Below are 27623 nucleotides of genomic sequence, written 5' to 3'. Positions count from 1 at the left end.
GAAGCTTTGTCCCAAGTAACTACTATGCGTGCTGTTGCAGTCATGCCACATGGGTGTGGTGAATATAGGTCTGCTCAGCCAAATCCCAAGATCCTGACCACCATCCTAATTTTTGGGATCTCCATTGGATACAAGGTCTTCTATGAAGAACTTCTGACTTCTAACTTCACCAATACACCACTGGTCCCTTATTATATAATTAAGGAAATTAAAAATAACAGTCCTGAATATGTGACAAACACATTTCCTTCAGAAATTCCACAGGGAATCCCTAGCACTGAATACCTAGATTCCTCCTTGGTTATTAACAGGTCTATAATTAAATCTGCTGCTCCTCAAAAATCCCTCTGCGTTTTTACTGGCAATTGGCAACATAACACAAAGGATACTGCAACTTAACCAGAATTACTTAAATAGTGTCTGAGATACTCCCAGATTGCATCCTCTCAGGAAACTTAACTACGATTCAAATGAGACTTTTTATTGTCTTGGAGAAGCTGATTATACTATTGCCAGAGAAATCATGGTTTCTGTGTAGAACAAACAGTTGCCCTTGTATGGATGGTGTTTTTAGTCGTCTTGCTACTGGAACTGATTTCTTACAATGTATGTCAGGCTCACATAGAAAGATGCAGGCTCCAAGGTCCACACCGTCCACTTCAAACGTACCATCAGCCAGGAGAGTTCCTCATTGGTGGCATTGTTTCCCATGGTGGCTTCCTCTCCTCTGCAGCAAATTTCACTGAGGAACCCCGATCAGTGCTGCCTGAAGAGCTTGTGTAAGAACTAAGTCACTCATTTATTACTGCAGAGTAATGATCAAACCTAGAGTTGCAGCCTCAGCATAACAATTTAGGCTGTAAACGTCTACCAATTAACCTAGGGATAACCACTTTTGATTTCCTTCAATATACGCTGATGTAAAAATACATAGGAATGTTTTCTGAATTAAAATAATAATCTAGAAGCTCCCATCTCAATAGGGAAATGAATATAAATGTATACTGGTACATATCTATGTGTCTGAGATAGCCCTTTTCAACAGCCGAATTTGATAGACTTTATCTGAATAGGAGTGTTAGTGAAAATGAATTAAAAAGCTTTACAGAAGCTAAATGCTCATATTGTTTCATTTCCTGATCTTAGGCTAAAGTTTGTTTCACAATAACGATATATACTATGAAGTATAGAATTCTGTGAATTACAACCACCATCTCTGCCTCATGAAAAAGGAAGGGGTCATTGCGGGAGAGAGCTCAGAAACTTTGTAAATGTCAGGGAAAGACTTCAGATGTTTCAGGGAAAGACCCCAGGAGTTCAAAGTGCCTATGGGCACCACACTAGCAACCCTTGGTCTAGAAACCATTGGCCTTACCAGAATGGAGAACTGGGACAAAACTAACAAAATGAATTTCAGTAGGGACAAATGTCAGGTTCTGCACTCAGGAAATACCAGCTGCACAAATTTAAGATGGGGAACACCTGGCTTGCCAGTAGTAAATCTGAAAAGGGTCAAGTCTGCATCAACAGAAGCATAGTGCCTCAATAAAACAAAACAAAAAACCCAGAAGAGATCTCTTCTGCATTGCGCAGAACACACCTAGTGTATTGTGTTCAATTGTGTTCAGCACAATTTAAGAAGGATACTGAGAAGCTACAACATGTGCAGAAGAGGCGGACACATATGATCAAGGGTCTGGAAGCCAAACCTTATGAGGAAAAGTTGAGGGGGTTTGGTATGTTGAGCTATAAAAATAGAAGATTGGTGGGATATAGGATAGCCATTTTCAAATATCTCAAGGGCTGTAACCAGGAAGATGGAGCAAGCTTGTTTTCTCTTGCTGCAGAGGGTAGGACCCAAACCAATGGATTCAAGTTGAAAGAAAGGAGATTCTGTCTAAACATCGGGAAAACTTACTGGTTATAGGAACTGTTCAGCAATGGAATGGATATGTAAATGGATATATCAGTTCCTTCTGATACTGTTTACAACTCTCATTCTAGGGTGGTGCCTAAGCTTTACCAGCACATTGTGGCCTTGGCATTTGCAGTCAAGGAGATCAATGAAGACCCTCACGTCTTACCCAATATCACCTTGGGGTTTCGCTTATATGACAGCTATGACAATGCAAGGAGCACGTATCTTGCAACACTGCTGCTTTTATCCATGGTGGAGAAATTTGTCCCAAACTACACATGTGATGTTGAAAATAATCTGGCTGGGGTCATTGGGGGACTTAATTCTGAAATCTCATTTTATGTGGCAACAGTGTTGGATATCTATAAGATTCCACAGGTAAGACACCTACGTACAATACCTCTCTTAGCTTGCATAGAGAATGAGGCTGAATTCACAGCACCAGTTCAGAGTGTATCCCCAGTTCAGGGCAAGGATGAAATTGGGGGCAGAATCATGCACTCCACCCTCACCAGCCATTTTTGGATATGAAGCATTTCCTGCTTAATGAGAAGAGTTCCTGAATTGAGTTTCAGGGGAAGTGGGGGAATTGCTTACAGGATAAAAATTCACAAGGAAGTGCAAATACAATAATTATTCCTTTTCACAACACCACACCAAATATGTGAATCCTTCCAGTAGCACCTTAGAGACAAACTAAGTTTGTCATTGGTATGAGCTTTTGTGTGCATGCAAATTTCTTCAGCACGAAAGCTCATACCAATGACAAACTTAGTTGGTCTCTAAGGTGGTACTGGAAGGAATTTTTTTAATTTTTTGTTTCAACTACGTCAGACCAACACGGCTACCTACCTGTAACCATTATGTGAATGTTTAGGGGGGAAAGGGCTTTCAAATTACACACACTCTGGAGTTATGGCAAATTGCAGATACAGTCCAGTTCTGCAGGAGAACAGCAATAGTATTGAGCATCTGGTTCCGAAGTGAAATAAATGTTGATAGACGAAGTCTAAGAAGTCTTGGAAAAGAGGAGGCTGAAATGGAAGTTCTGCTGTGTGCTGGGATCATGAAGACATCATGAAGACAACAGAAACGCCAGAGAGGAAATGTGTATCTGACAAAAGTTGCAATTCTGATGGGGCTGCAGTGACTAATGTCTAACACAGTGTTAGGCAATCCTCTATTTGGGTCATGGTGTGTCCCTTCATTCAGCTTTACCCTGCCCAATTGGGAAAGTACACACAAGGGGGTTGTTTGTTTGTTTAAGAATATAATATGGAAAATGCCGCTCTCGGGTCAACACAGCGAATGTTTTAGAAGTAGGAATGGGAGATGACCTCAATTTTCAGCCCATCTGCATGAAGGCATGCAAGGCCTGGTGGGTGGAAAAGGACATGTCTGACTAACAGGATTCACCACATAATGTATATGAATAGTTTAAAAGAATTCTGCAAATATTACTTTGTCTCTTCTCTTCCTCTATTCCTGCTTTAGCTCATTTATGGCTCTGCTCCAATGATGAATGATAAAAGCCCAGGGCTTCCCTTCTACCAGATGGCAGCCCCGGAAGCCCTTCAGTATAAGGGAATTCTCTCTTTGCTTCTGCATTTCAGGTGGACGTGGATTGGAGTCATTGCAACAGACAATGACAAGGGAGAAAGATTTGTGCAAACCATTTCCCCAATGTTTACCAAGAGTGGTGTCTGCTTTGCATTCATAGAAAGAATTCCCAAATTTAGTTTTCGTTCTGAAGTTATTGGAATGCTAAAAAAGGGTGAAACAATAAGCCAGAAAATTTTTAGCAGCAAAGCTAACGTAGTGGTTGCCTCTGGAGAATCTTGTTCCATGGGAACTTTTAGATGGCTTCCAAACCTTTTAGAACATGATGACATAAATAATAATGTAAGAAGTAAAGTATGGATATTCACAGCCAAGGTTGAGTTTGCTTCATATGTCTTTCAAAGGGACTGGGATTCAGGAATATTCAATGGTGCTATAGCCTTTGAAATTCACTTTAGAAACCCACCAGGATTTCATCAGTATGTTCTGCACAGAAACCCTTCCAGCACATATAGGGATGGTTTTATCAGGGACTTCTGGCAACAGACCTTTGAATGTGTATTCCAGGATATCACTTCAGACAATGCAGAAGGGAATATTTGCACTGGAGAAGAGAAGCTGGAGAACCTTCCTGGATCACTTTTTGAAATGAGCATGACAGGCCACAGTTACAGCATCCACAGTGCTGTCTACGCCATGGCCCATGCTTTACATGCCATGTCCACATCCAGACTCAGGCACAGAGTAATTGCATATGGAGGGAGAGGGAAGAATCCAAATCAAGAGTTTTGGCAGGTAAAAGCTGAACATCCTCAACTGGCAAAGCCCTGTTACTTTCTGACACTGTATGGGTTCCCAAAATGCTTTCAGCTTGCTCTTTCTTCTCAGAGTTCAAACATTTGCACTAGTGTATGAGGAAGAAGAGCCCAGAACGGAATTTATAAGTCTGCAGACAAAGTAAGAGGTGGCACTGATGTGATAGTATCCTAGATGATTCCCGTATATTGTTCTGCTTGCAAATGGCAGAAGACTCTATAGGGAAGGGAAGTGATGGTTGTGTCCTTTTTGAGCAGGTACTGCCCTGTTTTTGAGCAGAAAGCATTTGTATGAGGGAAGCTTTGCAGTCCAATGATATCCCACTTCATTCAAAGATCGGTTTCTGATCATGTCCGTTGATCAGAAGTTAAGTGATTAAGTGTTCCGGTTTTCAAATCGGAATATAAAGAGCCAATAGGAAACAAAGCCTCAGAAATCAAACATTTCAGAAGTTAAAAGTCCTTCCAGAACAGATTACATTTGAATTCCAAGGTTTGACTGTACTGTCCTGTGTTTGAAGAGAAAGTATTTGTATGAGGGAAGCTTTAGTGCCCAGTGAGCTGCCACTGAACATTTCTCTCAACCGTTACCACAGCTTCCTATATATGAATGCTGTGGTAACAGTTGAGAGAGATGTTCAGTATTCCCTCTATTCCATATCAACCAAATCCTTCCTTAGAGGAGGTGTTGCACATTAATGCTGTGTTCTCCGAGATGTTCAGTGAGGGGGAGGAGGAGTAGCAGAGAGAAGAACTTTGCTACTCACACATACAGTGGTACCTCTACTTACGAATTTAATGCGTTCCAAACACACATTTGTAAGTCGAAAAAATTTGTAAGTCGAATCCCATAGGAATGCATTGGGAGAAAAAATTCGTAAGTCGAAGCAACCCTATCTAAAAATTCGTAAGTAGAAAAAATCCTATCTAAACCGCATCCAAGATGGCGGACGGAGCTCCATTCGTAAGTAGAAACATTCATAAGTAGAGTTATTCGTAAGTAGAGGTACCACTGTATTTAACTTGTGGGCATTCAGAATGAGAAGGGTTGTAAGGAAGACTGAGAGAGAGGCATCCGTGTGAAAGAAAATTGGTTGACTCTCTCCAAGCTTGGACCTAAATCCACTGGCAGTTGACTGAATCACCCCTCACCATTTGCTGTAGCTTCTGCTCATAGGGGAAAATGCTCCTCCCTTCATTAGACTGCAGTCTTTTCCAAACCACTGTCTTTTCTGTTTTCAATCTAGCTCAATCAATTTCTGAGAAGCATCACATTTAACAATACGGCAGGAGATGTGGTCTTCATCAACCAGAATGGAGAGGCAGCATCTAGCTTGGATATTGTCAATTGGATTATATTCGCCAACCAAAGTTTGCAGAGAGTGAAAGTTGGCAGGGTAGATCCTCAGGCTCCACCAGACCAATCATTACTCATTGATGAAGATTCCATCACATGGCACGGTTGGTTTAACCAGGTAGAGTTGCATTGTTTGCTAATTCAAAAGAGATTCAGTATTGAATAAGCAATTATTATCCACCTGCAGGTCTACTCACTGTCTTTTGAGTCGTAAATTGATGAGTGGTGTATGACCAGAGCATTCAGGTACCAGATTAAGAGCCAAACGTTTACTGCTAGAAGACCAATATTTTAATAAGGAGGTTACAAAACAGAAGAATCCTTTTACTACAAAATGCTTAACAGTGTGAATAGACTTTAGGGGGATCCTACTTCAGATGAAATTAAGAAAAGCTAGGTTTTTTCTCTCTAATCCAAACCATTCACAGACTCCACTACAAGCTTCATCCAAGCAAATGTGGTTTTTGCACCACACAATCCTTCATCTGAATGTGGGTCATTAGGTCCAGATCAAATATCAGTTTTTTCTATGAAAAGGCCTGGAGACAGGAGGGCAGGTTTTCTTTCAGTCAAATAGAGCCTCTGGGTAAATTTCCCCAGCACAAGAGCTTGAAGCTCAGAGACCATGAAGCTATCATCCTCACAATCATTTTGACCTTGAAGCAACCTTATATCAAAAAGTGGACACAAGTGGTAAATTGGACTAATTCAATGGATTAATCTTTCCCCAGCTGGAGGTCTTTAACCAGAATCCTAAGTAGAAAAGAAAACTATTTTAAAATAAACCAAAGAAATTGGGATTGCTTTACACTTATTAAATACTGATTTCTGACAGTGAAAGATAATGTATGAATTGATAAGCTCCGGGACATTGAATTTCTTGCTAGAAAGTTGGGGAAAGGAGGCATAATAATACCAGAGGAAGAAACTGAGAACAGACAGCAGCAGGTGCAGGAGAACACTCATCTTCTAAGGGTGGGGGTGGAAGAGGTGGAAGGAGGAGACGTGGTGGAGAATGAGAGATTGAAGGAGGGACCTGAGGATTAAGGTGTGAAGAGCAATCGACTGAGCATTAAGAATGGATGCATCAGTCTTTTTAAAAGAGTGATCCCAAACTATGTATTCAAAAGTATTTTTTTCTTCTTAACATGCTCAGAATTGTTTGGCGAGGAGTGTCATAGGTCTTGCATAGCTTCTTTCCAATTCATGTATTTGTCCAGAATATATTTGTATTAGAATTCACAATGATAGTCTTCCTCAAAAATTAAAAACAAGAACAACAATAATACCATCCCCAATCTCGGTGGGGTTTTCCAGCCACTCTGGGTAGCATTTCCGGAACTGTGCTCCAGGCAGCATCTGATGGGTCCAAGAATAGGTGTAGCCACAGGCAACAAAATCAATTCTAGAGCTGTCTACCAAGGGGATGAAATACTCAAAAGTAACAATTATAACAAAATTAACAAGGAAACTACTTCAAAGTGTACCTTAATAGACAAAGCAATCTTTGCAGAACAGATGGGGCACTGCACATCCTAGAGCAATATAGAGGGGATATCACATGATTTCAAACATTACTACTACTAATAAGAAAAGAAGCAGTGACTCTTTGTATTGGCATTACACATTACTGAAAGGCTGTGTCAGTTTAATAACATAGAGAAAGGCCCAGGAACATAAAGGGTTCCAAACTCATTAGTCTCTTGATGACCCTTCTGCTCTTCCATTTATGGATTAGACTCAGCCTCTTTCTGTATGTACTGGGAGATGTCTTCCGGGATCCAGCAAGAAAGTGAAGGAAGGACAGCCCCCTTGCTGCTACGATTGCATCCCATGTCCGGAGGAGAAGATTGCAAACCAGGATGGTGAGAGAAATAAATAGATTAAATAGATCCAGACCCAGTATTTAGGATTGAACGGTGTTGAGGCATTGATTCCAATTATCACAATTTTTCACCTTGTAATGTTATCTGTATAGCCATCATTCTTCCATCCTCATCTTTAAATAACCGTTTAGCGTTGTATATGTCTGTTCCATAAATTACCACACCTCATTTTTTGTCTTGTCTGATGCTATGAAATCCATCCCTAATCTTTTATTTATCAATAGTTTTCTATGTTTTCTTGCAACATGAGTTTCTTGCAAACCAGTAATATCCAGATTTTCTCCTTGTAATATGTGATCAATTTTATTCCTTTTTAATTTATTCTTATTCCATTTACATTCCAGGTTAAGATTTTCACATTCAATTTGGGTTTTATTTGAATATTTTATAAACAGTCAATTGATATCTTGTTGTTTATCTTCTTCCTGCAATTCTTCCTCCTTTCCAGAATCTGATTCTCCTTCTCCACCAAGTGCTTCAGGTTTTTTCTTCCCAGTTCCTTCTTATATTTCCTCCAGAACTTCTCCATTTCTTGTATACATTTACATTTTTGTTCTTTCCCTTTATATGTGAAAGAGACACCTTCAGAGAACTCCCATCTGTATGCAATCTTGTTATTCTTCATGGTGTCAGTCAGGGTTTTATAATTAGATCTCTTTTTCAGCAATCTCATCAGAATTTCCTTAAGGATTCGTCTCTATTACTCGCTTACCATTCGTGAATTAAAAATTACCAGGCAGTCCCCTGATAATTTATTTTTCTTTGTGTAACTTGATTTCACTCTGAACATTTTATCAATTGATTGCTGCAAATTATCTACATCCAATCCCAACCAATGTGTCATCTCTGTTGGGTTTTTAGTGTGTACATGCAATTCTGCAGCTCCTCACATTGAGCAATTAAGAGTTGGCTTATAACCAAGAAAAAGTAGGTCAAGACAAACTATCTCTAATCTGCCTGGAGATAGCCTTAGTAACAACTTGGTGATTGGTTGAGGGGCCAATAAAGGCAGGCACAATCATGACTCTTAGTGTTGGTTGATAGTGGTTGGAGAAGGTTGTATAGAGAGAGTAGTGAGAGTAAAGGATTTGTACTGTTTATTGTTTTCCCAAAGATTCAAGTTTGTATATAGTCTGGAGACTGCTGTAAATAAAGTTGTACATAGTGGCAGTGAGTTCCTGCGTCCATTCTACTTGCCAACGTTTTGCAGCCAAGAACCTTCCTGTCTATCTGCGCATACTCTGCTGTATCCAAATGGTTTTAGTTGGCAGTTTACATCAGGTTCAGCCTTGCTGGCCTTCAACAATCTCTGATATAATTCTCTCTCTCATGTCCTCCTCCTCCTCTGGGATCCCTCTATAATGTAAAAACAGCTCCTTTTGCTGCATCTCCATGTTGCCTCCTGTTTTCCGTCATATACTCTCTCATCTTTTCCTGTTCCCTTTTCATCTTTTTTTCCTTCTCCTTGTGTCCTTTTTCTGGTTTTCTCTAAGCCTTGTAGTTTTTTCCCCTTAACTCTTGCATGGATTTTTGTTAAGTCTGTCATCTTTGTCATAAATTGCTTAATCTGTCCCGTTAAACCCTCCACAGTCTTGGTGTTCTGTTCTATTTTCCCAGACATTTTATCTAAGTTGTCCGTATTTTCTCTTAAATCTTTTTTATTCAAATCCATCAAAATGTCTGCAATATCCACCTTTGGTTCTGTCTCTATTGCAGATCCCCTTCTTGTCTGTGTGGTAATTTTACTTCCTGACACTGATTGTGACTTTTTTGTTTCCATGTTTGATTTTCAAAAAGAAACTTTTTTCTTATATTTATTTTCCCTTAAATTATTTTATACCATTACTCTTTTGTTCCCCTCTTTTCCTCTGGGACCCCTGCTTCCCCTGTTTCAGTTCCAGCCAGGGGGAAAACAACAACTATTTTTTCTTTCCTGCAATTACTTCTTTTCACCACTAGATGTCCTCCTCCCCTTTCGTCTCCTCTCTCCTCACCCCCTCCTTCCTTCTTTCTTCTTTCCCTTTCCTTTCTGCTTCCATTGTTGAGTTTATATGGTGTTTCCTGTTAATAAGAAAAAAAGGGTCACAAAGTCAAAATACTCTTCAGCTTTCTTCCCCAAGCCTAATCCACCCTTGCAAGAACTCCACCAACATCCACAACAGAACTTAAAAGTTAGGAGAACAGGGGGTTTCCATCTGTATTCTCCCTGCCCCCTTTAACTGACTGGTGGGGGGAGCTTTAATTGGGAACAAAAAGTAGATAACCCATTTCTTCAGCTTGCACTGAAGCCTAATCCAAATCATTTCTTCAGATTTAACACCAAGTACAACCCCCTTCGTTACAGTTATATTATGACAGCAAAAAAAGTATCTTCCAACAGAAGAAAAAATATTTAAGCTCTGAGACTGAGGCAGGGACACAGTTCCCCACTGTTCTTTTTCTTACATACCAAAAAAGGAAAAAGGGGGAAGAAAGAAAGGAAAACCAAATCCTCTGATTGCTGTTCCTCCAAGCGTCCAGTGACAAAAGTTAAAAATTAAAATGTATGAGGAAAAGCCATTGTTTTAACTGCTTTCCTATCAGAAAGTTCAGTTCCAGGTGTGAATATTTCCCTCTACCCCCCTTCCAAACCGGTTGGGGGGGGTTCGCAGTCCCATTTTAAGACAACTGCTTGTCTCACTCTTGCAGTTTATTTCGCAAGATGATATTCTTTATGATTTAAAACATGGTCTTCTCGTTTAGTTGCAAGTTGTCCCAAGCTGGGTAAATGAGACCACAATCCGGGTGAACTTTCTTCATATCAACCCATTTCTACACCAAATCATCCTAATTTTTCCAAATAATCCTTCAGATTTTAAAGTACTTTGCTTTAAATTAATATAAAAGGTTACCGCATCCACGTCTGGAGGCTGAGGCTTCTCATCGGGAGTTTGTCATCATTAATAGTGCTTTTCGCTCAATCTCTACCCCGCCCCCTTCACATCTTTCAGAGCCTCAGAAAGGGTTTGGAGAGCACAAAATTCAGCGCCACTGGAACCAGTGCCCAGAATTCCCTTTTGAGCCTCTTATAGGGGTTCACAGTGCCTTTGTGCTTCCCCCTTTCACCCCTTGATGATCAAGACCCGCCCTCCGCAGCCATTTGCAATACTCTGGAAGTCCTAGAAGGGGCTATTTCAATCCTTATTAATGAATGAACACAGGCTGCACCCAGGCTAGTGCAATGATACGTTCCAAAAGCATGAGGAGGAATGGCCCTGGCTGTGCCATTTACAGAACAAATAGCTCTGAACTGATTAAATCCAACAAAACATTACAGAGCATCAGACAGTATTAAACATGTGTTTTAATTTCAGCAGAGCTCTATTCTTCTCAAACAGAAAGTCAACATTTCAGGAAGATGACATGCCATGAGTTAAAGGTCATTTCCTTATTATTATTTTCCAGATATGAATGACTGTAAAAAATGTCCAGACAAAGACTATCCAAGCAAGAACCGGGATGCATGTCTACCCAAGGATATCAGCTTCTTGTCTTATGAAGAACCTTTGGGCATCAGTTTAGCCTGCTTCTCTCTTTCCCTTTCCCTGATCGCAGCTCTGGTACTTTGTATATTTATAAAACACCACAACACACCCATTGTCATTGCAAACAACCGAAACCTCACCTACGCTCTCCTCATCTCTCTCCTGCTCTGCTTCCTTTGTGCATTGCTCTTCATCGGCCGACCAGAGAAGGTGACCTGCCTCCTCCGACAAACAGCTTTTGGCATCATCTTCTCAACCGCTGTTTCTTGTGTCCTGGCAAAAACCTTCATGGTGGTTTTGGCCTTCATGGCTACAAAACCAGAATCCAGGATGAGGAAATGGGTGGGGAAAGGACTAGGCCACTCCATTCTCCTTTCCTGCTCCATAGTCCAAGCAGGGATATGTATTGTGTGGCTGGCAACCTCTCCCCCATACCCAGATGTGGACATGCACTCAAAGACTGAAGAAATCATACTAGAATGTAATGAAGGGTCTGTGGCCATGTTTTACTGTGTCCTCATCTACATGAGCTTCCTGGCAACTGTAAGTTTTGCTGTGGCTTTCCTCGCCAGGAAGTTACCAGACAGTTTCAACGAAGCCAAGTTCATCACTTTCAGCATGTTGGTCTTCTGCAGTGTTTGGCTGTCATTTATTCCTTCCTACCTGAGCACCAAGGGAAAATATATGGTAGCTGTGGAGATCTTCTCCATCTTAGCTTCTGGTGTTGGGTTGCTGGTTTGCATCTTCTTCCCAAAATGTTATATAATCATTCTGAGGCCTGAGTTGAACAATAGGGAACAACTAATAAGGAAGAAAAATTAAAGAAATAGCAACCTGTCCTTTCCTGTATCTTGTGCTTTTTTCTTTGTGTACAGTAGAATCTTAGCCGGTGTTGGACTGCTGGTTTGCATCTTCTTCCCAAAATGTTATGTAATCATTCTGAGGCCTGAGCTGAACAATAGGGAACAGCTAATAAGGAAGAAAAAATAAAGAAATAACAACTTGTCCAAAGTTAAGTGACATTAACTTCTCATCCCCAAAACACATAAGAACCCTGATGGGCATGGGGTTTGCAAAAGACTCCCTTTTCTAACTATCTCTGAGGTGGCTATAATTTATGATTGATACAGTTTTGGTGCTTAGGATCTTCCTCAAGCACAAAGAGACTCCCATTGTGAAAGGCAACAATCAGACCCTCACCTATGTTCTCCTCATAGCCCTCATTCTCTGTCCTTTGCTATTCATTGACCAGCCCACAAAAATAACTTGCCTCCAAACTGCTTTCCCAGTAGTAGTGTCTTGCATCTTAGCAAAAACAACTAAAGTGGTTCTAGCCTTCATGGCTACCTAGCCAGGTCCAGAATCAGGAGATGGGTAGGGAAACACGTGTCCATCTCTATTGTTCTTTTCAGCTTCCTTGTTCAAATGATTATTTGCAGTGCCTGGCTGATAGTTGCTCCCCCACTCCCTCATTTAGACAAGCACTCAGGGACTAAAGAAATTGTACTGCAATGTAACGAAGGATCAGTCACCATGTTCTACTGTGTCCTAGGCTTCATGGGAATGCTGGTCATGGTCAGTTTCAGTGTAGCCTTCCTAGCCAGGAAGTTACCCAACAGTTTTAATGAAGCCAAGTTTATCACCTTCAGCATGTTGGTTTTTTGCAGTGTGTGGCTGTCCTTTGTTCCTACCTACCTGAGTACCAAGGGAAAGTATATGGTGGCTGTGGAGATCTTTTCTATTTTGGCCTCTTGTTTTGGATTATTGGGCTGCATCTTTTCCCCCAAATGTTATATCATTTTGCTAAGGCCAGAGTTAAACAGCAGGAGACAGTTTATTCTAAGAAAGAATTATTCTAAGAAAGAATTAAAGCATGAACAAGTCAATAGAGCAGGTCATGTAGCTTTTCTCCCTGACAAAGTACCCTGATACCAACAAGGAACACAGACAGCTATGTGGGCATGAACCATAGCAGAGCCACTCTTCATTCTTCTCTGAATTTAATGTCTCCCCCTCCCCCCATACTAAAGTTTAAAAAGGAACCCTTAGGAACAAATAATTTAAATTTTGAATGGAAAGCTAAAGGTTTCATTTCAGACTACTAAAGATATTGTTGTAAAATTCACCATATTTTACAAGTGATTTAAAAAACCGATGGAAGCTTTGTCCCAAGTAACTACTATGCGTGCTGTTGCAGTCATGCCACATGGGTGTGGTGAATATAGGTCTGCTCAGCCAAATCCCAAGATCCTGACCACCATCCTAATTTTTGGGATCTCCATTGGATACAAGGTCTTCTAGGATGAACTTCTAACTTCTAACTTCACCAATACGCCACTGGTCCCTTATTAGCTAATGAAAGGGAATTAACAATAACAGTCCTGAGTATGTGACAAACACATTTCCTTCAGCAATTCCACAGGGAAAACCTAGCACTGAATACCTACTTTCCTCCTTGGTTATTAACAGGTCTATGATTAAATCTGCTGCTCCTCAAAAATCCCTCTGCGTTTTCACTGGCAACTGGCAACATAACACAAAGGATGCTGTAACATAACCAGATTTACTTAAATACTGTCTGGGATACTCCCAGATTGCATTTTCTCAGGAAACTGAACTACCATTAAAATGAGACCATTTTTATCGTGGAGAAGAAATAATGGTTTCTGTGTAGAACAAACAGTTGCCCTTGTATGGATGGTGGTTTTAGTGGTCTTGCTACTGGAACTGATTTCTTACAATGTATGTCAGGCTCACATAGAAAAATGCAGGCTCCAAAGTCCACACCGTCCACTTCAAACGTACCATCAGCCAGGAGAGTTCCTCATTGGTGGCATAGTTTTCCATGGTGGCATCATGTCCTCTCCAGCAACATTCACTGAAGAACCCCCACCAGCGCTGCCTGAAGAGCTTGTGTAAGAACTAAGCGACTCATTCATTACAGCAGAGTAAAGGTCACTTAGATTTGCAGCCTCAGAATAATGACTGAAACTGCAAACCTCTAGCCATTGACCAAGAGATAACCACTTTTGATATCATTGGGACATATGCTGATGTAAAAATACATAGGATTGTCTTCTGAATTAAGAGAATACTCTAGAAGATCCCATTTCTCGATAGGGAAATGAATATAAATCTATTGAAATGTATACATATTTATGTGTCTGAGATAGCCTTTTTGAACATCCGATTTTGATAGACTAACAGGAGTGTTAGTGTAAATGAATTAAAAAGCTTTACAGAAGCTGAATCTCATATTGTTTCGTTTCCTGATCTTAGGCTAAAATTTGTTTCATAATGACTTTGTAAATGTCAAGGAAAGACTTCAGATGTTTCAGGGAAAGACCCCAGGGGTTCCAATGTTCCTATGGGCATCATATTAGCAACCCTTGGTCTAGATACCATTGGCCTTAACAGAATGGAGCTATTTAGCTATGAAAATAGAAGACTAAGGGGATATAGGATAGCCCTTTTCAAATATCTCAAGGGCTGTCACGAGGAAGATGGAGCAAGCTTGTTTTCTCTTGCTCTAGAGGGTAGGACCCGAAGCAATGGATTCAAGTTGCAAAAAAGGAGATTCTGTCTAAACATCAGGTACAACTTGCTGATTATAGGAACTGTTCAGCAGCGGAATGGACAGGGAGTTAACTCCACTGAACTCCACATGATTAACTATTCCTAATCATATCTGTTTCTTCTGATACTGTTTGGAAATCTCATTCTAGGGTGGTGCCTAAGCTTTACCAGCACATTGTGGCCTTGGCATTTGCAGTCAAGGAGATCAATGAAGACCCTCACGTCTTACCCAATATCACCTTGGGTTTTCACTTATATGACAGCTATAAAAATGCAAGGCGCACATATCTTGCCACACTGCTGCTTTTATCCATGGTGGAGAAATTTGTCCCAAACTATATATGTGATGTTGAAAATAATCTGGCTGGGGTCGTTGGGGGACTTGATTCTGAAATCTCATTTTATGTGGCAACTCTTTTGGATATCTATAAGATTCCACAGGTAAGACACCCATGTACAATACCTCTATTAGCTTGCATAGAGAGTGAGGCTGAATTCACAGCACCAGTTCAGAGTGTATCCCCAGTTCAGGGTGAGGATGAAATTGGGGGCAGAACCATGCACTCCACCCTCACCAGCCATTTTTGGATATGAAGCATTTCCTGATTAATGTGAAGGATACCTGAACTGAGTTGCAGGGGAAGTGGGGGAATTGCTTACAGGATAAAAATTCACAAGGAAGTCCAAGTACAACACTCCCAATATGTGAATGTTTAGGGGGAAAGGGCTTTCAAATTAAACACACTATGGAGTTATGGTAAATTGCAGATACGGTCCAGTTCTGCAGGAGAATAGCAATCATATTGAGCATCTGGTTCCAAAGTGAAATAAATGTTGATAGACGAAGTCTAAGAAGTCTTGAGAAAGAAGAGGCAGAAATCGAAGTTCTGCTGTGTGCTGGGATCCGTCATGAAGATGACAGAAACTCCAGAGAAGAAATGTGTATCTGGCCCAAGTTGCAATTCTGATGTGGCTGCAGTAAATAATGTCTAGCGCAGTGTTAGGCAATACTCTCTTTAGGGCATGGTGTGTCCCTCCAATCAGCTTTACCCTGCCCAATTGGGAAAGTACACAAAAGGGGTTTGTTTGTTTGTTTGTTTGTTTGTTTGTTTGTTTGTTTGTTTGTTTGTTTAAGAACATAACAGGGAAAATGCCCCTCTCAGGTCAACAGAGTGAATGTTTTACAAGCAGGAATGGGAGATGACCTCAATTTTCAGCCTATCTGCATATGTGTGTCTTTTGTATAAATGGGCATGTCTGACTAACAGGATTCACCAAATAATGTATATGAATAGTTTAAAAGAGCTCTGCTTATTTTGTCTCTTCTCTTCCTCCATTCCCTCTTTAGCTCATTTATGGCTCTGCTCCAATGATGAATGATAAAAGCCCAGGTCTTCCCTTCTACCAGATGGCAGCCCCAGAAGCCCTTCAGTACAAGGGGATTCTCTCTTTGCTTCTGCATTTCAGGTGGACGTGGATTGGAGTCATTGCAACAGATAATGACAAGGGAGAAAGATTTGTGCAAACCATTTTCCCAATGTTTACCAAGAGTGGTGTCTGCTTTGCATTCATAGAAAGAATTCCCAATTTTAGTTTTATTTCTGAACTTACTGGAATGCTAGAACAGGGTGCAACAATAAGCCAGAAACTGTTTATCAGCAAAGCTAATGTAGTGGTTGCCTCTGGAGACTCTAGTTCCATGGCAGCTTTTAAATGGCTTCCAAACCTATCAGAAGATGATGACATAAAAAATAATGTTAAAAGTAAAGTATGGATATCAACAGACCAGGTTGAGTTTGCTTCATTTGTCTTTCAAAGGAACTGGGATTCAGGAATATTCAATGGAGCTATAGCATTTGAAATTCATTTTAGAAACCCAACAGGATTTCATCAGTATGTTCTGCACAGAAACCCTTCCAGCACAGAAGGGGACGGTTTTATCAGGGAATTCTGGCAACAGGCCTTTGAATGTGAATTCCCAGATATCACTTCAGACAAGATGGAGGGGAATGCACAGACAAGATGCACAGGAGAAGAGAAGCTGGAGAGCCTTCCTGGATCACTTTTTGAAATGAGCATGACAGGCCACAGTTACAGCATCCACAGTGCTGTCTACGCCATGGCCCATGCTTTGCATGCCATGTCCACATCCAGACTCAGACACAGAGTAATTGCATATGGAGGGAGAGGGAAGAATCCAAATCAAGAATTTTGGCAGGTAAAGGCTGAACATCCTCAACTGGCAAAGCCCTGTTACTTTTTGACACTGTATGGGTTCCCAAAATGCTTTCAGCTTGCTCTTTCCTCTCAGAGGTCAAGCATTTGCACTAGTGCATGAGGAAGAAGAACCCAGAACTGAATTTATAACTCTGCAGTCAAAGTAAGAGGTGGCACTGATATGATAGTATCCTAGATGATTCCCCCTATATTGTTCTACTTGCAAATGACAACAGACCCCGCCTTTTCTTCTGAGAGCTTCGGGGAGGGGAGGGAGGGGGGAACCTCACCACTTACACATATTTGTGGACATTCAGAGGATTGTAAGGAAGGTGTAGAGAGAGAACTGTGTTAGTTGACTCTCTCCGTGCTTGGACCTGAATCCACTGACAGTTGACTGAATCACCCCTCATCATTTGCTGTAGGTTCAGCTCATAGGGGAAAAATGCTCCTCCCTGTATTAGACAGCAGCCCTTTCCAAACATTTGTCTTTTCGGTTTTCAATCTAGCTCCATCACTTTCTGAGACGTATCTCATTTAACAATACGGCAGGAGATGTGGTCGTCATCAACCAGAATGGAGAGGCAGCATCTGGCTTGGATATTATCAATTGGATTATATTTGCCAACCAAAGTTTGTGGAGAGTGAGAGTTGGGAGGATAGAACCGCAGGCTCCACCAGACCAATCATTGGTCCTTGATGAAGATGCCATTACATGGCACAGTTGGTTTAACCAGGTAGAGTTGCATTGTTTGCTAATTAAAAAGAAATTCAGTATTGAATAAGCAGTCATTATCCACCAGCATGTTTACTCACTCTCTTCTGAGCTTCAAGACCAAAGCATTCAGGTAGCAGATGAAGAGCCAAAAGTTTACTGCTAGAAGCCACACAAGGAAACAAGGCAAATATTTTATTAAGGAGGTTACAAAACATAAGAACCCTTTTACTACAAAATACAGTTAAGCAAGTCTAACAGTGTGAATAGACTTTAGGGGGATCCTACTTCAGACGAAAATAAGAAAAGCTAGGTTTTCTCAGCCTAATCCAAACCATTCACAGACCCCACTACAAGCTGCATCCAAGCAAATGTGGTTTTTGCATAACACAATCCTTCATCTGAATGTGGGTCAATAGGCCCAGGTGAAATATCAGTTTTTCTGTGAAAAGGGCTGGAGACAGGAGGGCAGGTTTTCTTTCAGTCATATAGAGCCAGCTCACAAGAGTTTGAAGCTCAGAAACCATGAAGCTATCATCTTGATGATCCTTTTGAACTTGAAGCAACCTTATATCAAAAAGTGCACACAAGTGTTAAATTGGACAAATAAAATGGATAATTTCTACCCCCATTGGAGGACTTCAACCAGAATCCTAAGTAGAAAAAGAAAACTATTTTAAAATAAACCAAAGAAATTGGGATTGCTTTACACTTATTAAATACGGATTTTTTTATTTCTGACAAGAGTGAAAGATGATGTATGAATTGATAAGTCTCAGGACATTGTCTTTCTTCCTAAAAAGGTTGGGAAAGGAGGCATAATAATACCAGAGGAAGAAACTGAGAACAGACAGCAGCAGGTGCAGGAGAACACTCATCTTCTCAGGGTGCTGGTGGAAGAGGTGGAAGGAGGAGAAGTGGTGGAGAATGAGAGAGTGAAGGAGGGACATGAGAAGAAAGGGGTGAAGAGCAAGCGACTGAGCATTAGAAATGGATGCATTAGTCTTTTAAAAAGAGTTATATCAAAATATGTATTCAAAAGTATTTTTCTTTTCTTAACATGCTCAGAATTGTTTGGCAGGATGCCAAGGAGTGCCATAGGTCTTGGATAGCTTCTTTTCCATTCATATTTTTGTCTTGGAATTCACAAAAATTGTCTTCCTCAAAAAATAAAAACAAGAACAACTATAATATCATCCCCAATCTTGGTGGGGTTTTCCAGCCACTCTGGGTAGAATTTTCGGAACTCTTATCCAGGCAGCATCTGATGGGTCCAAAATCAGTTCTAGAGCTGTCTACCAAGGGGACAAAATACTGAAAAGTAAAAATTATAACAAAATCAATAGGGAAACTAGAGTAACTTCAAAGTGCACCTTAATAGACAAAGCTATCTTTACAGAACAGATGGGGCACTGCACATCCTAGAGCAATATAGAGGGAATATCACATAATTTCAAACATTACTATTAATAATAATAAGAAAATAAGCAATGGCTCTTTGTATTGCAATTACACATTACTGAAAGTCTGTGTCAGTTTAGTCACATAGAGAAAGGCCCGGGAACATAAAGGGTTCTGAACTCATTAGTCTCTTGATGACCCTTCTGCTCTTTCATTTATGGATTAGACTCAGCCTCTTTCTGTATGTACTGAGAGATGTCTTCCGGGATCCAGCAAGAAAGTGAAGGAGGGACAGCCCCCTTGCTGCTACGATTGCATCCCATGTCCAGAGGGGAAGATTGCAAACCAGGATGGTAGGAGAAATAAATAGATTGAGAGGTGTTTGGGCATTGATTCCAATTAAAAAAAATCACCTTGTAATGTTATCTGTATAGCCATCATTCTTCCATCCTCATCTTTAAATAACTGTTTAGCATTGTATATGTCTGTTGCATAAATTACCACACCTCATTTTTTTGTCTTGTCTGATGCTATAAAATCCATTATCACAATTTTTCTTGCATATATTATACTGCCCCTCCCCCACCCCCTCCCAAAGATTCCCCTGCCACCAAGGAATCCTCAGGTGCAGTAGGACAGAGGAGGAGGCAGTCTTTTTTCTCATTGAAGCCCCACCCCACCCCCACCTTGGTAAATATGTGTAATATGTGTTCAATTTTATTCCCTTTGAATTTATTGTTATTCCATTTACATTCCAAGTTAAGATTTTCGCATTCATTTTTTTGTTTTATTTAAATACTAGCTGTACCCGGCCACGAATTGCTGTGGCTCCGTCAGGGCCTCCGTTGTGCAGGAGAGGTGGATGAGGTAACAACACCCCTCTCTCTGGACTTCCGGTTTGTCGCCCGATCTGGCCGGCGGGGTTTGTCTCGAGTGCCGAGACAGCCCGGCTTTGCTGAGGGGGGGGGGGAGGCTGCGAAAGCGCCGCAGCGCCCCAAAAGAGTTCCAGATAGAGAGTTCTGGAAACAAAGCTCCAGCGGTGCCCCATTTTTTAGCGATTCCCCGATCCTCTGGTGAGCTCTAATAAGAGCCCCGGAGAGAAAGGGTTGCAGTCGCGGGGGCCATTTTGGAGACCAGCGTTACCTCAGCGAAGTGAAGCTTCGAGCCGGTGGTGGTGAGCGGCAGATTCTTCCAAATTTGCTGATTCAGAAAATTGAAACCCGTGAGTAAAGCTTGAAAATATTACGATATTGGACTATAATTTGGTAAACGGGAGTAAGGGGAAAAAACGGAAGCCACCTTCTCCCACTGATTGATTTAAGAAGCAGTGTAATAAAAAGGGAGACCAGTGCCGGCGAAAAGCAGTATATTATTTGAACTCCTTCAGAGACTATTTTAAAGAATTACCTCCGGAGGTAAAGGGGTGAGATTTATTTCAAGGCTGATATTCCCTGCATTTCAAGAAAGGGAGAGCTTCTCTCTACCCCGAAATCGGCAGCCCGGAGAGGACAATAAGCTGATTGTGAAGATGGATGTTAACAAGGATTTGATACTTAAAAACTTTTTGATTGACTGTCTGAAATAATTTTAAAGTTGAAGTTACATATTATGGATTGGATATACAGTTTCCAGTTTGGACTTGTGACAATATATGTCTTTTGTAACCATCTCCTGGTTCTCAAGCCTCGCTCCACCCTCGGCAAGCTGGAAAAATGGCAACAAAAGACCACACATCTGCGTTCAAGGACAAAGTGATAAAACTCTTATGGGAATTCAGAATAGAGACGTATAAGACTCAGCAACAACTGCTGGAAATAAACCAAGACCTACAGGAGCTCAGAGAACGGGATTTGCCAAATGAAAAGGAGCAAGATTTGCAAAAAGAGGACTTGTTTAAAGAAAGAACACAAGAATTACAGGAAAAGGTTTTAACTGAAAAAAGGGCACAAGATGAGGAATGGTCGTATGAACTGAGTGATGGGAAAAAGGAAAATAAAAAGAATAAAGATGGATCACAGGAGTCAGCAATGCAAGAGTTACAGGAGAGACAGAACACCCATGAGAAAAATGGACAGCAAAGAAGAAAAGAAGACTGGGGAGGGGGAGACAGAGGGGTTTGGATTTTGAAACAGGTCAGGAGGGGGGTGGGTTGAAGGAAGATTGAATATTTAACTATTTAGGATAGACAAAAAGGACTGATAATTGGACTGACGATTTTGGAACTTACTGGACTGGAAGGGAAAGGCCGTGACCGGGGTGGGGAGGGGAAAATCACGATAGTTAAAAATTTGTGAAAGTAAGAATAATAAAGAGGTTCTTTGGAGGATAAAAAATAGGCAGGTCAAAAAAAAAGTAATGAGTAGATTTGATTATGAAAAGATTCGAAAATATTAATTTAGTTTGATTAAAGAGGATTTAAAAATTGGGATAGTTTTTATAACATAAGGTCAATTTTTTTTGTGGTAATAGAATGGGAATAAGAATAAGAATACTGCTAAATAAGAATTGAAAATGGAAATCGGGGTAGGGGGAGGTTGGGGAAGTCCTTTTTCTTTTATTTTTTATTTTTTTCCTTTTTAGTTTCATTTTTTCTTCTTTTTCTTTTTTCTTATCTTTTTCTTTTTAGGGGTTTTTTTTTCTTTTTGCTCCCCCTCCATTTTTCTCGTGGTTTTTTTTTCTTTTGTTTGGATAATTGGCTGGATGGATGCCCCCCCCTTCGTTCCCTCTCTTAGAGCCTCTCGGTGGCAGGGGGGGTTCCGGGGAGGGGAGGGAGGGGTGGGGAGAAATTCAACCATAAAATGAAACACTGCTGGCTGCCTACCTTTCGGGGGTCCCTCTGGTGGGAGGAGAGGGCCCTGGGAGGGTGGACGGAAGTCAGTGGGGAAAAAAATGTTATGTATTTTTTCTTTTGTATGTTTGTTCTCTTTATAATATAAAATCAATAAAATATAATTCAAAAAAAAAAACCAACACCCCTCTCTCTGTTTCCCCTGGTGAGTGACGTCATGTTTTCCCGACGCCATGTTAACCTCCACCCAGACCCCTCTCTTTCCCCTCCTCACATACCTACATTTTGTGGAGGGTTTTGGCAGTTCCCCCGTTGAATCCCTATGGTTGAGGGGGTAGGCGGGCGAGGTGTAGTCGCTTCGGGGAGGCAAAAATGCCGGGGCTGGGATGGAGAGGAGAGGTGAGGGCGTCGAAGGGAGAGGATCTGGCCCCTGGTCTCCCAGAAGGAGTTGTCCAAGATATGGAGATATTGGGGGGGGGCTGTCAGTTCCCCCCATTGGATTCCGGCAGGGAGGGGGAGGCAGCCCAGTTGTAGGTCCTGACCAAAGGTGGACATGTGGAGGCCGCTGGGGAGAGGGGATGCATTGGGGGGGGGAGGACCCTTTCTCTTTCCTTTCTTTTTAATTTAAAACGGCTAAAGAGAAGAAGTGTGTCAGTCTTCGGAACAGATTCCGAGAGGCTGTTGGGGAACCTGAGAGGTTGTGGTTGAGCAGGAGAACCCGGTGGCCCCTCTGACTGGGGGAGCGGGCATGGGAGCATGCGGCGGGTAGAGCGGTTCTTCCACTTTCTTGCCACTAATACCCTGGCCGCAGTCATTGCATACAGCAGTAAAGATTTTGTTTCTTTTTGGATTTCTGGTGGTAATATATTTAACAAAAATATTTCCGGCCTTTTCTTGATTGGTTGTTTAAATATTTTTTTTTATTTCTTCATGTATATTATTCCAATATCTTCTGATCTCCTGGCAAGTCCACCACATGTGGTAATATGATCCAGTATCTTTTTTACAACGCCAGCATTGGGGGCTCGGCCCTCCGTACATTTTTGCTAATTTGGGGGGGGGGGTGAGATGCCACCTATAAAACATCTTCATGTTGTTCTCCTGCAGACTATAGCATGCTGTGAACTTCATATTATCTGCCCACATTTTCTCCCATTGCTCTATTTGAATGTTGTGGCCAAAGTCTTGGGCCCACTTGATCATCACCACTTTAGTCTGCTCTTCCTTCGTTTCCCACTCCAGGAGGTAATCATATACCAAGGAAATATTCTTCTTTTTAAACCTGATTAAATTTGTTTCAAATTTTGATGTTTCAGTTGCCAATCCTTCTTTTATGTCTAATTTAAATTTTTGATTTAATTGAAAATATTGAAGCCAATCTGTTAGATATTTTTTAATTTCCTCATATTTTTTCAACACTAATTTTCCTTCTTTAATTTCTAATACATCTCTATATGTTGGCCAATCATTTCTCATATTTTTTTTTTTCTTTTCACCGCTATGGCTTCCAGCGGTGATGTCCAAAGTGGGATTTTGGACTCTAATATTCCTTTATATTTTGTCCAAATTTTAAACAAGGATTTCCTTACTATATGATTTAAGAGCCCCCTGTGTGCCTTGATTTTCCAATATATTAGATAGGAGTGCCATCCAAATCTCGCATCATGGCCTTCCAAATCTAGAATATCTGTTCTTTTTAATTTGATCCACTCCCCCAACCAAATTAGGCCTGCTGCTGCGTGATAGAGTTCTAGGTCAGGCAATGCAACTCCTCCTCTCGTTTTTCTATCAATCAAAAGTTGGTGCTTTATTCTAGGTTTCTTGCCGTTCCACACGAACCTTGCTATCTCCCTTCTCCACTCTTTAGAGCATTTAGATCCTCCTAATATTGGGATGGCTTGGAATAAAAACATCATTTTTGGCAAGATGTTCATTTTAACTGCCGATATTCTCCCCCATAGTGATAGATGAAGTTTGTTCCATGTTTCCATATTTCTTTTTATCTCCTTCCATGTTTTGTTGTAATTGTCTTCGTATAAATTTAAATTATTGTCTGATATCCAAATTCCCAGATATTTCCCTTTGTTTGTTATTTCTAATCCTGTCTTTTCCTGCAATTCTTTTTTCTCTTCCTGTGTTAGGTTTTTGGTTGTCATTTTTGTTTTTTGGAAGTTTATTTTCATTCCCATTAGTTTTCCAAAATTTACAACTGTTTCCATCACCGCTGGTATACTCTGTCTTGAGTTGTTACAATCAAGTCATCGGCAAACGCCTTTGGTTTGTACACCCTCTCCCCGACTCTTATTCCTTTTATAGTATCTTTATTTCTGATTTCCTGTAGAAGGGGTTCTAATGCTAGAATGAAGAGCAGGGGTGATACTGGACAGCCCTGCCTTGTTCCTTTGCCAATTTTGATTTTCTCTGTCACATTACCGTTAACTAATAGTCTCGCTGATTGTTTATCATATATGGCTCCAATTCCCTTTTTAAACTTTTCCCCGATGTTCATTATTTCTAGTTGTTTCCTTATATACTGCCAGAAGACATTATCAAATGCCTTTTCTGCATCCAGGAGTAGTAGTGCTGCTTTCCTTTCGTTGTTAACTTCCAGAAATTCTACTATATCCACAATGTTCCTTGTGTTGTCTGTTATCAATCTCCCTGGAAGGAACCCCGCTTGATCTGGGTGTATAACCTCCTGTATGGCCTCCTTTAGTCTGTTGGCAAGTATATTTGCAAAGATCTTATAGTCGCAGTTAAGAAGCAAGATTGGTCTGAAGTTTGACAACAGCTCCAAATCTCCTCCTTGCTTGGGGATAAGGGTAATATACGCCTCTGACCAAGAGTCAGGCATGCTGCCACTCTCTAAGATTTTGTTCATAATCTCCTTAAGCGGTGTTATCAATATTTCCGCCAATTTTTTATAATATTCCAATGGGAGACCATCGGGGCCTGCTGATTTGCCTGTTTTTAATTTCTGTATTGCTCTCATTATTTCAGTCTCCGATATTGGGGCGTTTAGTTTTTGCAATTCCTCTTCTCTTATGTCAGGTATTTTATGTTGTTGTAAATATGTTCCTATCTGTTCTTCTTTGCCTACCTCTGGTTTATATAAGTTTTCATAGAATTTCACAAACTTTTTAGTTATTAAGAAACGGTCATCTATTGTTTTCTCTCCCACTCTTATTCTATTTATTTGTTTTCCCAGTTCCCTCTTTTTCATTTGCCACGCAAGATATTTTCCGGGCTTATTCGCAAATTCAATTTTTTTCTGTCTAAACCATCTTATTTTTTTTTTGGAGAGCACAAAATTCAGCACCATTGAAACCAGTGCCCAAATTCCCTTTTGAGCCTCTTCTAGGGGTACAAAGTGCATTTGTGCTTCCCCCTTTCATCTCTCGACGATCAAGACCCGTGCTCCACAGCCATTTCCAATACCCCAGAAGTCCTAGAAGGAGCTTTCTCATTCCTTCTGACTTACACAGGCTGCACCCAGGCTAGTGGAGTGATACGTTACAAAAGCATGAGGACGAATAGCCCTGGTTTTGTCATTTACAGACCAAATAGTTCTGAAACGATTATATCCAACAATACATTACAGAGCATCAGACAGAATTAAACAGAGCTCTTTTTTTCTCAGACAGAAAGTCAACATTTCAGGAAGTTGACATGATATGAGCTAAAGGTCATTACCGTATTTTTTTCCCCAGATATGAATGACTGTAATAAATGCCCAGACAAAGAATATCCAAGCAAGAACCGGGATGCATGTCTACCCAAGGATATCAGCTTCTTGTCTTATGAAGAACTTTTGGGAATCAGTTTAGCTTGTTTCTCTCTTTCCCTTTCCTTGATCACAGCTCTTGTACTAGGTATATTTATGAAACACCATGACACACCCATTGTCATTGCAAACAACCGAAACCTTACCTACACTCTCCTCATCTCTCTCCTGCTCTGCTTCCTTTGTGCATTGCTCTTCATTGGTCGACCTGAGAAGGTGACCTGCCTCCTCCGACAAACAGCTTTTGGTATCATCTTCTCAACCGCTGTTTCTTGTGTCCTGGCAAAAACTTTAACTGTGGTTTTGGCCTTCATGGCTACAAAACCAGAATCCAGGATGAGGAAATGGGTGGGGAAAGGACTAGGCCACTCCATTCTCCTTTCCTGCTCCATAGTTCAAGCAGGGATATGTACTGTGTGGCTGGCAACCTCTCCCCCATACCCTGATGTGGACGTGTACTCAGTGACAGAAGAAATCATACTACAATGTAATGAGGGGAATGTGGCCATGTTTTACTGTGTCCTCATCTACATGAGCTTCCTGGCAACTGTAAGTTTTGTTGTGGCTTTCCTCGCTAGGAAGTTACCAGACAGTTTCAACGAAGCCAAGTTTATCACTTTCAGCATGTTGGTCTTCTGCAGTGTTTGGCTGTCCTTTATTCCTTCCTACCTGAGCACCAAGGGAAAATATATGGTAGCTGTGGAGATCTTCTCTATCTTAGCCTCCGGTGGTGGGCTGCTGGTTTGCATCTTTTCCCCCAAATGTTATATAATGATACTAAGGCCTGAGCTGAACAATAGGGAACAGCTAATAAGGAAGAAAAATTAAAGAATTAAGAAACCTGTCTTTTCTGCATTTTGTGCTTTTCTCTGTGTGTACAATAGAATATTTGCAAACATGTGTTCAGCAGCTGCCTTATATGATTTTTCTAGATATGATGATTGATGATAGCCAGTCATAAATACAGACTATTGAATTTACGCTGGAGAAAAGTGTGAGCAGGGAATTAACCTCTGATGCTCTGAAGAAGCTGCTTCATAAATTGCTCAGCAAAGCACCCAAGAATGTGAAAATGTTTTTTTATATAGCAAGTGACGATGAGGGGAAATGAGAATACAGATATAGATAACAATGTGAAACAGAACTAAATAAAATAAAATGGGATAATTTTTAAAAGACTTGGAATTCGTAACAACTGGATGGAGTTAACTTTCACTTTATCTCTGGCTGAGCGGAGAAAAATTGGAGCTTGGGGACTTGCCAGGGCTTTGTCACTCTTTTGTGAGTAATAATAGCTAGGCTTCTTTTCAGTTTGACGGAGAAGGGAGAACTTGGAGATGTGCCAGGGCTTTGGCGGGGTGCAAGGCTACTCCTTTCCCTAGGCTGAAAAAGAGCAGTGATGGAGCTTTGCAACTACTTCCTGAGTTGAAAAAAAAGGAAGAGAGATTGCTTTAGAACAACATTGAGACAACAATGCCACAAGGCACGATGGGGATCAGGAATAACCAAGATAGACATAATATTTGGCAAGGACAAAAAGTAATAATTTGGTTAAAATAAATACCACACACAGGAAGAATAAAGGAGAGCTTCATTTGCGGATTCATGAATTATTAAATGAGTCAACACTGAGGTTAAAACATTGTAACTGTTGTATAAGGGATTATCATTAAGATTGGAACTGAATAACAGTCTGGAGGCAGAATTAAAAGCAGAGACATCACCTTGCCGACAAAGGTCCGTATTGTTAAAGCTATGGTTTTCCCAGTAGTGATGTATGGAAGTGAGAGCTGGACCATAAAGAAGGCTGATCACCGAAGAATTGATGCTTTTGAATTATGGTGCTGGAGGAGACTCTTGAGAGTCCCAAGGACTGCAAGAAGATCAAACCTATCCATTCTTAAGGAAATCAGACCTGAGTGCTCACTGGAAGGACAGATCCTGAAGCTGAGGCTCCAGTACTTTGGCCACCTCATGAGAAGAGAAGACTCCCTGGAAAAGACCCTGATGTTGGGAAACATGGAGGGCACAAGGAGAAGGGGACGACAGAGGATGAGATGGTTGGACAGTGTTCTTGAAGCT

General features: G+C 40.9%; 2 protein-coding genes across 2 annotated transcripts; both read left to right on the top strand.

Moving 5' to 3' along the window:
- Positions 1-7406: 7406 nt before the first annotated feature.
- On the top strand, positions 7407-11882 carry LOC118095642 (vomeronasal type-2 receptor 26-like). Its single transcript, XM_035136887.2, has 2 exons — positions 7407-7515; positions 10981-11882. The coding sequence occupies exon 2, from the start codon at positions 10983-10985 to the stop codon at positions 11880-11882; it is 900 nt and encodes a 299-aa protein (XP_034992778.2). The 5' UTR covers positions 7407-7515; positions 10981-10982.
- Positions 11883-13757: 1875 nt separating this feature from the next.
- On the top strand, positions 13758-26369 carry LOC132592969 (vomeronasal type-2 receptor 26-like). The gene is made up of 6 exons (XM_060281275.1): positions 13758-13975; positions 14786-15077; positions 17363-17590; positions 18372-18530; positions 19196-19322; positions 25468-26369. The coding sequence occupies exons 1-6, from the start codon at positions 13758-13760 to the stop codon at positions 26367-26369; spliced, it is 1926 nt and encodes a 641-aa protein (XP_060137258.1).
- Positions 26370-27623: the final 1254 nt, after the last annotated feature.

The sequence above is a fragment of the Zootoca vivipara genome, chromosome 13 (genome assembly GCF_963506605.1).
Source record: "Zootoca vivipara chromosome 13, rZooViv1.1, whole genome shotgun sequence".
NCBI classification, from domain to species: Eukaryota; Metazoa; Chordata; class Lepidosauria; order Squamata; family Lacertidae; genus Zootoca; species Zootoca vivipara.
The sequence above is the reverse complement of the archived record's forward strand: the minus strand, read 5'-3'. Positions and strand labels throughout refer to the sequence as shown.

Excerpts from the sequence above, each read along its gene's own strand:
- LOC132592969 (XM_060281275.1), top strand. The coding sequence starts at position 13,758 with ATGGTGGTTTTAGTGGTCTTGCTACTGGAACTGATTTCTTACAATGTA. Across the intron at positions 17,591-18,371 it reads GGCACAGTTGGTTTAACCAG|GTTGGGAAAGGAGGCATAAT; the intron begins GTAGAGTTGCAT and ends CTTCCTAAAAAG. Across the intron at positions 19,323-25,467 it reads GAAGATTGCAAACCAGGATG|ATATGAATGACTGTAATAAA; the intron begins GTAGGAGAAATA and ends TTTTTTCCCCAG.
- LOC118095642 (XM_035136887.2), top strand. The coding sequence starts at position 10,983 with ATGAATGACTGTAAAAAATGTCCAGACAAAGACTATCCAAGCAAGAAC.